The 16,139-nt window shown below is 43.1% G+C and overlaps 2 protein-coding genes across 6 annotated transcripts in view; both read right to left on the reverse strand.

Moving 5' to 3' along the window:
- LOC129730604 (uncharacterized) overlaps nt 1-16,139 on the reverse strand; it is a 583,914-nt gene that overhangs the window by 362,900 nt on the left and 204,875 nt on the right. The gene's annotated exons all lie outside the window — the stretch shown is intronic.
- The window catches only part of LOC129728352 (uncharacterized), a 67,774-nt gene continuing 57,330 nt past the window's right edge, over nt 5,696-16,139 (reverse strand). The window contains exon 3 of the mRNA XM_055686790.1: nt 5,696-7,234. Within this exon, the coding sequence (XP_055542765.1) occupies nt 5,696-7,234 (1,539 nt within the window). The remainder of the gene's footprint in view (nt 7,235-16,139) is intronic.

Here is a 16,139-nt window from a genome sequence, read left to right on the forward strand (position 1 = left end):
GGAAATGATTGAGTCACACATATTATTCAAGTTATATCATTCCACAACATTCGAAACAATTATTATGTCAGAGCGGATATTACACGCTATCTGACTATGAAGTATTCATGCAATAATTGAATAAAAATTGCAATTGCAGCAATCGGCCTTTTTCAAAGCTACTAAATGTATCGAAGAGCATATTGAATGGTTATCAATAAACTGCAACTGAGGTTTAATGCTGCCGCAAATGTACAGCAGTCAGCACGTTCTGCTTACGATGCTGAGTCTATTTTAGAAAATTTACAACTTTTCATTAACAAGGGTGTAACGTCTTGTAGAAGACGGTTAAAGTTTAACATCACAGCAGCTCATGTCTACCATCGGCAATATCAAACACGCAATAATCTGCTTCCATGCGACACGGGAACGGGAACATTTTCTTCAATCAAGCTGCGCAACACGACACAAAACATGTTATTTTGTTGCTTCAATGAGAGTGCTATCGGTCCGGCTCGACAGAATTTCCACAAGAAATCATTTTTGTGCATCCGTGCTACGAAACTGAGGAAAAACTTTAGAAACTGAAAAAAGAGGTGGAGCTTATCAAATGATCGCTCTTAGCCAGAATGAAGTCACACATATTTTTCAAGTTATATCATTCCACCACGTACGAAAAATAATTCATTCCTATTTTCATCCCTATATAAGAAGCCGCTCATAATAGTTCTGAACAGCGACAACAGCAGTCCTCCCTTAGCAGCAGCGGGAGCCGTGTAGTGGGTACCATCGATAGCGGATAGCGGCCACAACTGTGGCATGGCTACGGAGAGCGGCCACAACTGTGGCATGGCTGCGGATAGCGTTGCAGTTGCTCAGCAGTTGGGCCAGCGTATAGCGGCCACAACTGTGGCATGGATATGCATAGCGTGGCTGTTGCAGCGGGTATACCAGCATCAATAGTAGCAGGGTCAGCTGATGCAACGACACTCCCTTCACTAAAATGCTGTTTCAGTGTGGTAGCGGGAAGCATCAGCAGCAGGCTTGCATGAAGTGAATACATCAGCCAGCAACTTTCTTTGAGGCCTCTGCCATAGTAGACGCGAAAAGCAGCGCGAACCGATTCGCTCGGCCCTAGGTTAATATACATTAACCTACAACCGAGCGATATATAATATTACAGAGATGCGATTGCGTAAATCCGATTTTGAATTGAACAATTCGTCGGTTTCGTGCAACACTGGCACAACTCAGAAATCATAGTTTCGAGAAAAACGCGTTTGAAAATTAACGTCGAAAATTTATTTTTCTAATTTTCAAGAAAACTTTAAATTTCAAGTTTTCAAATTTTTAGCTAACACTTTTGGGATTACCATGCACATATAACGAGCACGTTGTATAAGTTAAAACCTTATTATTACTAACGTTATAGGGAATTTACGATTTGTGCAGCAAAGGCACATCTACTCATAACTCTGGAGTTTTTGTGAATTTCGAAACGGGGTTTGTGTGAAGCAAATTTACATTATTTGGCATTGTTTGCTATCAAAAACCCAAAAATGCAAAATTTTGAGTTGTGCCAGTGTTGCACGAAACCGACGAATTGTTCTTTTGAGAACAAATCAAACACTTATCTGAAGAGTTAATAGCTTTTGGTACCAATAGCAGTATAGTGACAGCCTCAGCGGTAGATGCAGATGCAGCCGGTACTTCACTGAGGCCGATGTGGAAGTAAATGGGAGCAGCACGGCGAAACAGTTCGGGTTATGCTTAGACGCGCGTCATTTTTCGTTGTTGATATTCCCCACATGAAACGACGCGATTTCGTATGATAGCGGTGGTATTAGCGGTAGATGCATTTGCCAACACTTCCTCCAGTATAGCCGTGTCTAGTTTTCAATGTGAAAACACCTTTCTTATTGTGTTGACCGTGCGCCTTAGTCCTCACTATCAAGGTAACACAGAGATGTGAGATAAACACTACATCCTATGATAAATTGAACAATTGTCCTTATAAGGACAACAAATGAATTAATGAAGATTTAATTTTGAAGTAGAATACTTCTCTCAGGAAGTTCGGCTACATAGGGATGTGAAATGAAAATCGGAAACTGAAAAAAGTGAGAAATATGTCCAACTTCAAATGCTAATAAATCGGTTAGTTTTCGATGGATTTCCTCTGTTTTTGCAGCAATCGATTAGAAAATCTTCTAAGATTCCTATCAAATGCATGAAATTGCAATTTTATCATTCGAACTATTGTACTATTGAAAACTCTTAAGCCTTGTCAAAACACAAAATTCGACCTCTGATTCGTCGTTATACCGCGCTTTCCCAAGCACGGTCGGCAGAGTTATGGATCTAGTAAATTGGAAATGCATCATTTGGCCTATATAAGAGCTTCATCAGATAATAAACAAACATTTCATCGGATATTAAATTGAACAAGTGAAATTTGAAGAACACAAATGAATATTTGAAGAGTTAATATTTTCTCGTTTTGCGCTATAATCTAAAGTTAATTATCTTCATTTACATGCATACTCTGACTATTATTACGTGTTTGCGTCGCTTAGTGTTTGGCTACGGTCATGCAGAACGCAAATAACGGCGCGATGCGATTCGGCAAGACGAAATCTGTTTAAATGTATAGCTCTTCTTCGCCTTAAAAAGAGCTGTACATTTCACCACGGTAAGGCGAATCGCATCGCGCCGGCATTCGCGTTCTGCATAACCGTAGACTTTGTTCCGTTCCCGTTTAATGATGTCGTATTAAATGTGCATATTACAATTCAACAGCACTTCAACTTCTCATTTGCACAAAATTTAAAAATATTCAATGAACTTCATTCAAAATATCAAACAAAAAGAAATTACAATCCTGCCAATGAACGGTCAACGTTTATTTACTAGAAAAAATGACTGACACGCAAGCAGCCGGAATATCTTTCTTGTAAAAGTATTCTACTCCAACCTTGCGGTCGTGGCTTTACATACAACCTTCTTGTGTCTTGTGAAATAATTTTTCCAGTTATCCCATTCCACAACGTGCGAAAAATCTATGTCAGAGCGGATATCGTGCGCTTTCTGGACCATGAAGCATTTATGCGATAGTTGAATGAAATTTGCAACTGCAGCAACCAGCCTTTTTCAAGGCTACTAAATGTATTTGGAAGAGCATAATGCATGGTTATTACTAAACTGCAACTTTGACTGCAGTTTGATGCTGCTGCAATTGCGTAGCAGTGTGATGTATATTACGATTCATTGATACTGTGCATCACAAGCGGTATATGCGAAACAAATCCGATTTCAAACAGAAAAGATCAGCAAGTTCTGCTCACGGTGATGAGTCCGTTTTAGAAAATTCATAACACTTCATTAACATGGATGTAACGTCTTGAAGAAGACGGTTATTGCCCGACATCACAGCAGTATTTCCACCTTCATACTAATGTCTACCGTCGGCAGTATCCAACACGTAATAATCTGCTTCCATGCGATACGGGGAAGGAAACATTATTTCCTTCCAAGCCGCGCAACACGACACAATACATGTTATTTTGTTGCCTTCATGAGAGTGCTATCGGTCCGGCTCGATAGAATGTCCACAAGTAATCATTTTTGTACATCCGTGCTACGAAACTGAGGAAAAACTTGAAAACTAAAAATAAAGGTGGAGCTTATCGAATGATCGCTCTGAGCCAGAATGAATGAGATGTATTTTTTTTCGAACGTTGTAGAATAGTATAACTGGAAATAATTTAGTCACACCTATTTTTCCAGTTATTCCATTCCATTCCATTAAAGCAAAAATAATATACGTAACATATACGGAAAAATGTATCGCTTCACACCATTAAAATGATTAACCCTAATCGAGTGTATTTCCAAAGCTATTGCAAAAAATTATTGACATAAGACAGGCTGTCGTAATTCTACGTTAACCTTGCGGTCGTTTCTTATAAACAACCTCTTCCACTTTTTTTCTCTCGTATCGTATTTCAAAGACAACCCGATCAGAAGAGCATAACTAAAAAATTACGTATCCTATCAACGCGAGATGAAAATAACATTATTTGATACAATTTTGTATTTTTCCATATAATTTTGATTACAAAATTAAACCTGAATGACTTATAATAACAAAACCTGAAATTATTATTATTATTATTTGTAATGTCATCTGACACATGTATGATCTTAATGATAAAATAAGTCTAAGTTACAAACATAATTACACTAAACATCTTAAAATAGTTGTCGTCTACAAGAGAGTCGTCGTCTAAAGGCATCAATCGAAATCCCAAAGTCGAAAAGTTCGTAGACAACATTGAATTGTGCGGCCATAAATCGAATTGGATTAAACAGCCCATAGTTCACTCTGCTTGGCTCGAGGTACAGGAAGTCTCTTGTGCGGAGTGGTCTCTCGGGTGCGTAAAGGTTCATCTGTTGTAGTATTGCAGGGCAGTCAATTTGTCCGGAAAGGATTTTAGCAACAAAAACGGCTTGAGCAGTAGTTCATCGCTGCTCGAGTGTTTCAAGTCCTAGTAGCTTACATCGAGCTTCATACGAGGGTAAGTCTAACGGGTTGTTCCAGGGTAGCATGCGAAGTGCGTATCGAAGAAATTTTTTCTGGACAGACTCGATTCTAGCGATCCAGTTTGCTTGTGATGGGCACCAGACTACCGAGCAAGACTCGAGGATAGAGCGCACTAGCGAACAGTAGAGCGATCGAAGGCAGTAAGGATCCAGAAACTCATTAGCTATCTTGAAAATAAAGCCCAGCTGACGATTAGCCTTTGAGATCATTTCATCAAAGTGTGGACGAAATGTTAGCGCACAATCAAGTTTTACACCTAGATCACGAATGTGAGCTACCCGTTGCAATGTATGATTAAGTATGGTGTAATCGAATAAGACTGGATTCAGCTTGCGGTGAAATGTTATTACGTTGCACTTCTGAACACTTAGTGTCAACAGATTCTTCGTGCACCATGCCTCAAATTCGTTGATCAAACGTTGTAGTTCCAGACAGTCGGATAAGGCTTTGATTACCGCGAATATTTTTACATCATCTGCGTAAAATAGGCGACACCCAGGTGGCAGTAAAGAGGAAACATCGTTAATGAACAGAGTGAAAAGCAGGGGACCTAAATTGCTTCCTTGTGGGACGCCAGAAAGATTCGTGAAATATTCTGACACTTCCGAACCAATTTTCACGCAGAGATCTCGGTCCGTCAGGTATGATTTAATCCATTTTACGAGATCACCAGAAACCCCAAGTTTCTCTATCCTACTCAGTAGAATTCCGTGGTCGACTCGATCGAAAGCAGCTTTCAGGTCTGTGTAAACAGCGTCTACTTGTTCCCCGTCACCCAGACGGCTCAAACAAAAAGAGACAAATTGAGTCAAATTCGTTGCTACAGATCTTTTGGGAAAGAAGCCGTGCTGATCCACGGAAATGTATTGAGAGCTACAAACAAATAACGCTTCATGGACGATGATTTCAAACACCTTCGAACAAGCACAAAGTGACGTGATTCCGCGATAGTTTTCGATATTTCGTTTGTCTCCTTTTTTGTGTACTGGAAACATTATCGATTTTTTCCACATCGTTGGAAATGTTTTCTGCTGAAGGGAAAGATTCAGTATAGTAACTAGAGGTCGAATAAGCACTGCCATGCATTTTTTGAGAACGCAAGAGGGAATCCCGTCAGGTCCAGCAGAACACGAATATTTCAGTTTTTTTTATAGCTTTTTCAACTAGATGATCGGTCACGTGGAAGATATTCAACTGAAGGAGATCACGTGGAGTGTTTTCGATAGCAGCGTTTATCTGTGCGTCTGAAGCAATGACCGAATTAAACGTATCCTTGAAATGCGCAGCAAAAATTTCGCATTTTTCGCGCGATGTGCTGGCCTCTTCGTCTTTTAAGAACATGCATACTGGTAAACCTTCCTCTTTTTTCTTAGAAGTCACAAATGACCAGAACAGTTTCAGGTTTTTACGAAGGCTTGCTTGCTTGTGCAAGGTATATCGTCGGTACAAGAAACGATTGTAGGAGCGGTAATTATTACTAGCCAAGCTGAACTGCTGTTTAGAGAGTGGGCAGCGTAGACTACTGTAAGCACGTAAAGCAGAAGATCTCAGACGTTTCAAACGTCGCAAATGTCCATTGCCCCAAGGTGGCTTTCGAGGAGGTTGGCGGACAGGTACCGAGTCTGATATCAGTTGTTTCAAAATATGTGTGAAGTGATTGACCGCATCGTCAACATTTTCGAACAACTCTAAGCGACGCCAATCGACACGCATAAGTGCCGCACTGAGGGACGCGAAATCAGCTCTACCAAAATCCAGGTTATTTTCGTCCAGAGTTTCAACGAATTCAATGGGTGTGGAGGGCTGAACAGTAATTTCGATTGCGGGGTGGTCAGCGTCAAGTGAAGTCAATGGCTCAGCAGCTTCCCGAACGCAGCAAACCGGGAACGTACATTCATTGACCAAAACTAAGTCAAGTAGGCGAGAATTTCTGTTTGTAACATGATTGATCTGCACGAAGCCCTGCTCACTAAAACCATCCAGGAGAGATGCACAAGCAACAGATATACGAGACTTCAAGCTGTCAACTGTTGGTGGCGCATTCATCGGGAAGCTCCAAACTAAACCTGATTGATTATAATCACCAAATAACAATACCAGATCACATAGCCTAAGGTTGGAGGTAATTGCTTCTACTGAACGTATGTGGTCCCTGATGCAAATTTGGTCACCTCTGCGGTTGGGAGGCAGATAAATGACGCCAACACTCAGTGATTGATGCGGTAGCTTCACTCTGATCCAAATCTGCTCGAGCGTGTTACAGATAGGAATAGGGTCGATATATGCACTCAATCTTGCTGACACAGCAATAAGTACGCCGCCGCCACGTGATTTGTTGCTGTTTTGTGAACTCCGGTCACAACGAAATACTGAAAAATTCCCGCCAAACAATTGCGCTGAGTAGATTTTCTCATCTAGCCATGTTTCAGTCAGTACGATGATGTCGAATTCGGATTCAGCCACACCGATGAACACTTCGTCGATTTTAGTGCGTAATCCACGAACGTTTTGGTAATAAATCGATATACCATCCTTCATCGTACCACGTGCAGATGGCGCAGATGGTGGAAGAGTAACGCAACTGGAAGATGAAGCCTCCTCAGAGAGTAAATCAATGTCAACGGTAGAATACTTGCCGGAGCTGGCATCCTTCTGGAAGTGAAGTAGTTCTGAAACAAGTCTAACTAATTTTTCGTTTTTATCAAAACCTGTTGCTTCTAACAATGTTTGTTATTATATCGTTCTATATACTATCTTATTTTGTTAGAAAGCTGATTCATTAGTAACAAATTTTGATATGTGTTTGTACTAGTAGAATCATTTCTGTTATAATTTCTGTTATTTTAACAGTTAACGGGATCAAATTGAAAACACAGCCTGTAAGGTTTTTCCCGTAACAAACTAACAGCTTCTGTTACATTTTTGTTTTCCCTTTCTGATCGGGAAGATGCCTATATGAAACAAATAAATGTACAGCTGAACAAAATAAGAATCGCTTGTGTATTTATTTATTGCAAATGACGATATAGCATACTAACGATGCGTATGTGTTCATTGTACACCATCGTAATAAGAGACATTTTTTTCAGGATTGTAGGATAGAATAGGAATTCGAAACGGTTGGTTAGAAAGTCAAGCGAGAAGCGGAAGAAACCGAATGCATTTTTTGATACCATGGCCATCGGTAAAATACCATCATATTTTTAAAAATAAAACTGATGACAGCGTCTGTAATGAAATTGAAACAGTTATGATAAAATACCATTCTTTACCAGCCAACCATATCTCAAAAGTGTACCACAGCAAACGTAAGTTTCTACCATAAATTGCCCATTACCTTAATCCTACCACTTCAGAGTGCACTGCTTTACGACGCGAAGTACCGAGGCAAGTACTTTATTTCGATTATTGATAGCCTCCAATCGATGCATCGTTATGCAAGCTATCAGGCTATCCGTTTGTGCCGCCACTAGGCTGCCGAACCATAGTCATCTTTTCCTCGAGTCGTTTTACGGCCAAGCAAAATATCAGACTTCTTCCTCCGAATGGCTTTCGCATTCGTTGAAGCGCAGCAGACCGCGAGTGGGTGAGTTTGCGAGAAGTTTTCCTACAAGAAGTACTATACTTGAAAATGCCGGGAGCTGCTGGTATGAGTTATAGACCTATTAGATATTTTGTTGTTCAGCGCTGCTCTCTCCAGGACACTGGAAGCTAAGTGCCAGCTAGCGCCTTTGCTGAATTGTCCAGAAAACAATGCACTTTCACGGGTGCTTGCTGCCTTGGTCCCGATGGAAAACTCGTCAAAATGACGCGAAAGGAATCGGAAGATAAAAAATACGGAAAAATCAATGTATTCATTTACATGATTCATTCATGGCTGTCAAGGGCAATGTTTGCGCGTAGTAGAAGTTATAAACGACGGCGTAAACGATTGGCTGGCGCCTGATAGCTGGACCGTTGATGGGATGCCCTATTTATGGTTGATGTGATACGATTCTTGCGTCATTCGTGCTATTCCCGATCTCGGGTGTCGAGCAGGAGTTAATGTATTGTAATTTTATGGATAATAGAGGATCGGTTTCCAGTGCAGCCACCGTAACGTGAGGACAACTGGTCAAGTTGAAATTTCAGGCGGGGATTTTTTTCCTGCATTGAAACTGTTTGAAAACTTGAACGCGGAAGTTTACTTTAACACACATTTATGTTTGGAAAGCGTTCTGCAAATAATGCGTTTAAATTTTATGCTAAGAAATATGTATCACGTGAAGCATTCGGCGCTGCTTCACACTATAATGAACACATTGACCTCTCGACACAGTCGTACATGTTCGTTAGGTTTCTGCCCGCAGCCATAAACCGTTGCTTGATTTAGAGTTACAATTACTCATGGTAACGTTAGAAGGCAGCATAAAATAACTGTTCATTTTGCGCGTCAACATGGAAATGGAAATATCAACGAGTTTGACCTCCCCTCAAACGTACAACCAACAAACATTTCCCTGGTTGGCTGTGCGAAGGAACGCTACACTTCGTTATGGTTCGTCCCGTTCCACCTGGCTGCGGGTGAATCGATTTTGACACGCACCACGGAGAAATTGATGATGCCGGCGACTACATGATTCCGCTGCAGCTTATCGGTAGATTTGCATAGAGCTCTAGAACTCGATTATTGGACTCTGGATTCGATCGACGATTGTTTCTCACCTGCTTGTGTGGTGCTAATGATGCTTGAAAATGTATATTGCTGACAGTCTTGCTGTGAAATTTACATAGCCAATCTTACTCCGCCCACGGTTATGAGTGGTCATGAGGTGTGACGCAGGTCTAATGAACATGTTGCTCATAGTCGTATGAGAAAATGTTTTTCTCATCAACTACATCGCTTTTCACATATTTTCAAACGATTTTCTAAAACTGAAAGTAACACTGGTCGACAAAAGCAAAAATAGTGCTGCCCTAAAGGTAGAAATAGCTGCTCCAAAGAGATTATAGCTTTTCAACCATTCCTGCGAATTTGGCGGAATGTGTTATAATCTGTTATTTTTTTCTAATTTGAGCTTTAGGGCCACACCTGTGTTGGCCGGTGTAATCCTTCGTAATGCAAGCTAATTTTTTATAGTCGCAAAAACGAACTCAACATAAGTTGAAGTGACATATTAGAAGAAAAGAAAAGTAGCATCCATTGAAACAAGCATAGAAGTTAAAATGTAAATGGAAAAATTAAGAAGATTCAGTCTTACATAGTTGGAAATCGGTACTACATGGACTGAGAAGTTCCTGACTGGACACAAAGATGGCGTTACAAATCAAAAATCTTTGGTGTGGCCTGATTGTATCTCGCACTTCTATCATTAGTAATACCGCAATTGAGAGGTGGCATGATTATTATTAATCCGTGCTTGCGTTTAATATGATTTTACCCATCCTTTTACACGCTAACTGCTCTACTAAATATACCGAGCCTTGTTCCTCCTGCCAAATATCGCCACTTCTAAATTCCCTGGAAAAGTTTCGTAATGCGTCTTCTGGCCAGTTTTGTTTAAAAAAGTAGGTATTATAGAATTTATAGAATTCAGCGTAGAGGAAAGGTAAGTGGTTGGGAAACCTTAGAATAAACCCGTGCTCTTTTTGACATTGAACGGCCTGATAAATCTAGTAAGAGGTCTGCGTCTGTAGGCGGGAATAGAGCGGTTGTGAATAATTCTTCGGTGTGAACGCGTTTCTGGTCCGGGTGAGTTTTGCTCATATAAATGTTTGCGGAATGTTGACATCGCGAGATATACCCATATATTTGTTTATTGCGACCGTTAGCCGAAGATTTCTTTCGGTCGATAAATATCGTGATTAACGGCAACGCGATTTATACTTTCAAAAGAACCACGTCGGCCGACGTGCGTTCGTTCCTCGAAGGAACTCTGGTTTCAGTAATAGACAAACAGCTGGATGCTACAAGTGGTAGATTCTTTTTCGCGCGCGTTACAAGCAGAGGATCGTGGTGTTTGGCAAGAAAATTATTCGTCGTTCGTTCACGTAATAAACGAACTACGCGCGCAACATTTCCGTAAATTACTACGGTGACATAAAAGCACAAACATCCCTTTCCGTCGGAGTCGTGACGATGCAGAGATAAACTCGATTTGATCGTTTGGTCGCAGATAGCCCCCGTTGTTTCTATAATAGCGCGTATATAACAATATCGCACGCTTAGCCTGGGGGCTAATAGCGGTCTCGATCAACTAGATTAGTTGAGAGAATTCGTTATCGATTTTGTTTTTGGCACATTTTGTATGTGTAGGATAAGTACAACGATACACCGTGCCCCAGTGCTGAGTCGACAAAATTTCCAGCTTGAAAAGATCCTCGACTCGATCTGGAATCGAACCCGATATCACAACCGTGTGGGAGAGCTAGCCGACCGACATCGCTAACCACAGAACCACGGGGACCACCACATAATAGCGCTTATACCTTTCAAAATTCGCGTTTGCCGAATTGCATTTGCTTTTTCGAGGGTACTCGGGATTGGTATTAAACAAATATTTGGGCCTGCGGGATCTGACAAGAAAGATACTCATTGTTCGTCTCCACAAAAAGTTTACTTCGCTCGCAACACTGTCCGACTCAGTCACTTACCACGGTGACACAACCCTTTCTTTCCGTCGCAGTCGTCGGGATGCAGAGGTAAACACGGTCTTCGACAACAACAACTGTTACGCCTCCTTCCTTACAATATCCTTCCTTACCCTAACGCTCGTAAGGACGTGGCCGGCGCTGTTATCGATCCATACAAAATGGTAGCTACTGAATTGTTGCACACTGAAAATGGCAAACTAATCCCAAGCAGCCATATACGTGATTCCTTGTGCTACTTCATTAGCTCAGATCGATCACGGAGAAGCAGCTACGAAATGTGCGGTCGTTCAATATCAAGCTCAGCCATTCAGGCTTGATTCTAGTATGATTCGAGCCCACGACTATCCGCTTGACAAAGTGGACTCTCTAACCTTGTGACTACGTAGCTCCCTGTCTTGTGAGTGTACCCAGGATTCTAAACATCAAACCCAAAAGGCCAAAAAGTGGTGCAACAGCAGTACCAAGTAGGTCCTCCTGCGAGACAGTGGGGTTGGTTGCAGGCCTAGCGAGTTTTCAACAGGAATAAAAACCTAGCAACGAACGAAGAACAATATATTTAGAAGCGGAATAATCTACCAGAGCTGCCGCAATATATATGAGCTGGGTACAGTTTCTATCGTGATTGGCGAGATGTAGGAGCGAGTGATTGGGTGATGGCCGATCCCTCCTCGAAGGCTTAAAGGCCAGCTTTTCATTGTCAGCATCATCAATGTGCACATCCCTCACCTCAGAAGCAGCGATGATAATAAGGATAAATTCAACGCGCAGCTGGAGCGCAGGCAGGACCGCTGCCCGAAACTTAACATTAATCATTGGGGTTTACAACGCTCGATCGGCCAGTAGAAAGAGTTTAAACCGGCAATTTTCAAGTTCATCGACTGCGCCGCCTCCAAGAATATGGCCTTACGTACTACCTTTTTCCAGCTCAACATCCCACATCAGTACACCTGAAGGTCACCAAATCAACCAGCATCGCAAATCGGCAATTCCCGGACATCAATGACGTCAGAACCAACCGAGGCGTCAACATCGAAACTTTCCACAATGGACACACTTAATACCGGCGCCCTCCACGGTACAATCTCGCGCGAATAAGGAGAATCGGCGTCGCATAAAACTACGCGCATTAGCTCTAAGCATCGCTACCAGAAGAGTTGGTTGAAAACTTTCTAGAAGATTGTTGGAGCACCGTGAAAATAGGCATTAACAGCGTAGCGAAGAACGTCCTGGGGAATGTGAAAAGAAACCGACAGAATGAATGTTTCGACGATGAATGTCCGGATGTATTCAACGCTGTACGATGTTGCGTCTTGCTACCCCTCAGAATGTGGGGCGATATAAACAGAAAAGGAGACAGTAAAGAAGATAAGTTCGAGAAACTAGAACAGCCGAATCACTCTCACGAAACGCCAAAGTTTTACCAGAAACTCAACGCATCCCACACTGATTTTGTGCCGCGAGCCGCAATGGACGATCGTGAGGTGACCGAAAGGTGAAAGCAGCATTTCCATGAAAGCTTGAATGTCGTACAGCAAGAAGACCAAATTGAAAATAAACGCAGAAGCCGCTTGTTTACTACTATATATGAAAAGAATATAAAAATTATTCTTCCAGACATCACCAGAGTAACACTCAAAAGGATTTTCGATGACAATGTAAAAATCGTGAGGGCTACAGATGGTGAGCAGATAACCCGAAAGGAGCGGCTGACCTGGCTCCGGAACTCACAAGTTCGTATCTTACACTTCACCACATTAGACTGTCAACTAAAACATCAACAAAGTTGGCTGGTGTAGCCTGGGTAATGTAGTCAATCCGGAAACAACTTAGTGAGAGTGTTCGGTGCGATCATGAGAGTGTTGTAAACTTACTTCAGCGGTAGAGGAAATGCTTGGCCAACCCGAGCATCTGTTTATCAAGATGGTGCGGCTCAAAACAGCGTCTGTACTCTGTACTACTAGGGGTGGCTATTCAACGACCCGGCGCCATCGTGGGATAGTGCTATTTTCGGCCTCACAAACCAGCCGTAAAACTAATAAGTACAGGAAGCAATGTACAATGTTAATACGAACCGCAACAATCGTCGCACTAAAGGACGGAAACGAAATATTGAACTGCAAATCCTTGAAGTTTTCGGGAAGTGCCCGCATTTTTCCGACTTATTGAGAGTCTGCAAGACCGACATTGTAGCGCCGCAGAAGGATGTTGGGCGGGGATATCGGTACATACGTACACCATCTACAAGAGCTGCGACAACACACACGAGCTGAACACAGCATTCATTGTGATGGGTAAAATGCAGAAGACCATTCGACAGAGATTAGAGGACCGTTTCTTCAACGTTAGCTTCATTAATGGAATGAAGTAGCGATGACGGTAAGGACACCTCTTATGTGCAGCTAGAGCATTTATATGATAGCTGCCCTGAAGTCGACCAAGAAGAGCAATTAAGACCAGTTATTGGGAAGTTCAAACACATGGCCATCGGCCGCCTGCCATGGTATGATCTACAGCTACTTAAACACCCCAAAACCGTCACTGAGTACAGGAGAAAGCCTTGGCGCAACGTTGCCCGATGAAGGAGAGCTCGTCGCAGCCTCCTCTAGAGTATTACTGAACTAATGTACAAGCAACTCTTAACAGTGCAGCGGAAGGAGCTGTTGGGTTCGTCGAGAAAAAATTATCGACGTAACGTAGTGTCAGACGATTTTAGACCGGAAGAATACAGCGCGTGTACTGATGCAGCGGTAATTGATCCTTCTAGAGCTCCGTAATCGCAAGGTTACAGAGTCCGCTTTGACAAGCGAATGGTGATAGGCTCGAATCTTAGTAGAACCAAGCCATTTGTTGACAAAAGGACTTTAAGCATGGGTTTATTTTCAGGCTCTTCCACACAAAACTTCCATCCACACTTAATAACCACTGGTCTATAGCTTAAGCGATAATATCATAGACCATAGCACGTTATACGCTGTTGAAGTGATAGCTTGCGAGTAAAAATAATACTCCAGCTCCCCGCGAGTGGAAGATATTACATTTCAATGCAGAGGTATTTGCGGAAGCAATAAGACGAGAACACGAGGCGAGCAGAATTCGTCCTCCGAACGCTGATCAACTTGTTGCCATACTTTCGCGGGAGTGTGACGCCACCATGCCTAGGAACCGCCAGCCTAGGCATCGAAGGCCACCAGTCTATTGGTGGACCGACGCGATAGCGGACCTCCGCAAAACGTGCCTTCAAGCGAGAAGAAGGACGCAACGTGCGTGAACCGACGAAGAAAGAGAAGATCGTCGAGCGGCATTCAGTTCCGCAAGAACAGTGCATAAGAGAGCAATAAAAGCTAGTAAACGTGCGTGCTTCGAAAGACTGTGTGCTAGTGCTAACACTAACCCGTGGGGTAACGCCTAGAGGATGGTGATGGCCAGCGATGCTGGAGCGGATCATAAAGGGACTCTTTCCACGCCACGAGCCAAATCCTTGGCCTGCGGCTGGCGAGTCACTTCACCGACATTCCAGTATCTCAAACTCAAACCAGAGGTGGTCGGCCAACGTGCCGAACGTAAAAGATGCGTAAAAGATGGGGCATTCGCTATTGCGCAATCGTCACGTTGGACGTGACTCCATAGCCCACTCGCTTCGGAAACTAGACATTCCGGTGTCTTTGTACAAGATTCTGGAAAATTATTTCCAGAACCGTGTGCTAGTTTACAGTACAGACGAGGGTCAAAAATGTGTCCCAATTACCGTAGGGGTTCAACAAGGTTTCATCCTGGGCCCGGTACTGTGGAATATTATCTACGACGAAGTCCTGAAACTTAAGCTTCCCCAAGGGGTTTTTATTGTTGGATTTGCGGACGACATTACACTTGAGGTCTACGGCGAGTCAATCGAGGAGGTTGAGTTAACGGCTTCGCACTCTATAGGCGTCGTCGAGGACTGGATCTCTCCACAAAACTGGAGCTGGTGCATCTTAAGACGAAGATTCCAGTTGTTAATAACCGCAAGTCGAAGCAACTGGCGTTGATCAGCGTCGGGAATTGCACCATCGCCTCTAAGCGCTCCCTGAAGCTGCTGGGGGTGATGATCGACGACAAGCTCGCCTTCGGGGGCCATGTCGAATATGCTTGTAAGAGGGCTTCAATGGCTATTGCAGCGTTATCTCAAATGATGTCCAATAGCTCAGTAGTGTACGGCAGCAACGAAAACTCCTAGCTAGCGTGACTTCGTCCATGCTGAGATACGGTGGGCCAGTGTGGTCCAAAGCACTAGGTAGTAGTAAACATCGGATTAAGTTGGAAAGTACCCACAGGCTCATGTGCCTGAGGGTTGCGAGCGCGTATCGAACTGTGTCATACGACGCAATCTGCATCCTGTCCGGCATGATGCCTATCAGCATAGCTATTAAGGAGGACGTAGAATGCTGCGATCAACGTGACACAAGGGGCATACGAGGTATCAGATGATCATTTTAGGTGTTCAGATGGCAGCAGAAATGGTTCAATTCCGCGAAGGGTAGACGGACGCATCGACTTATTCCGGACGTATCCGGATGGGTCGGGAGGCGCCATGGAGAAATGAACTACCGCCTGACACAGATTCTGGCAGGCCATGGTTGCTTTAGGCAGTATACACACAGATTCGGGCATGCGGGGTCCCCCAATTGTCCCGAGTGCGTTGATGCGAAAGAGACTGCTGAGCATGTCTTCTTTGTGTGCCCTCGTTTTGCGCATGCGCGGAGCGACATGATGGTAGTGAGTGGGCCAGACACCACTCCGGATAACCTAGATCAGAGGATGTGTAAAGACCCGAGCATTTGGAGGGCGGTTTGTGCAGCCGCCTCTCAAATAGTTTTAGAGCTGCAAAACAGGCGACAGGTTGACCACCGACGAACCAGTGTTAGCTAACGGCCAGTCTCCAGATTAG

The sequence above is a fragment of the Wyeomyia smithii genome, chromosome 3 (genome assembly GCF_029784165.1).
Source record: "Wyeomyia smithii strain HCP4-BCI-WySm-NY-G18 chromosome 3, ASM2978416v1, whole genome shotgun sequence".
NCBI classification, from domain to species: Eukaryota; Metazoa; Arthropoda; class Insecta; order Diptera; family Culicidae; genus Wyeomyia; species Wyeomyia smithii.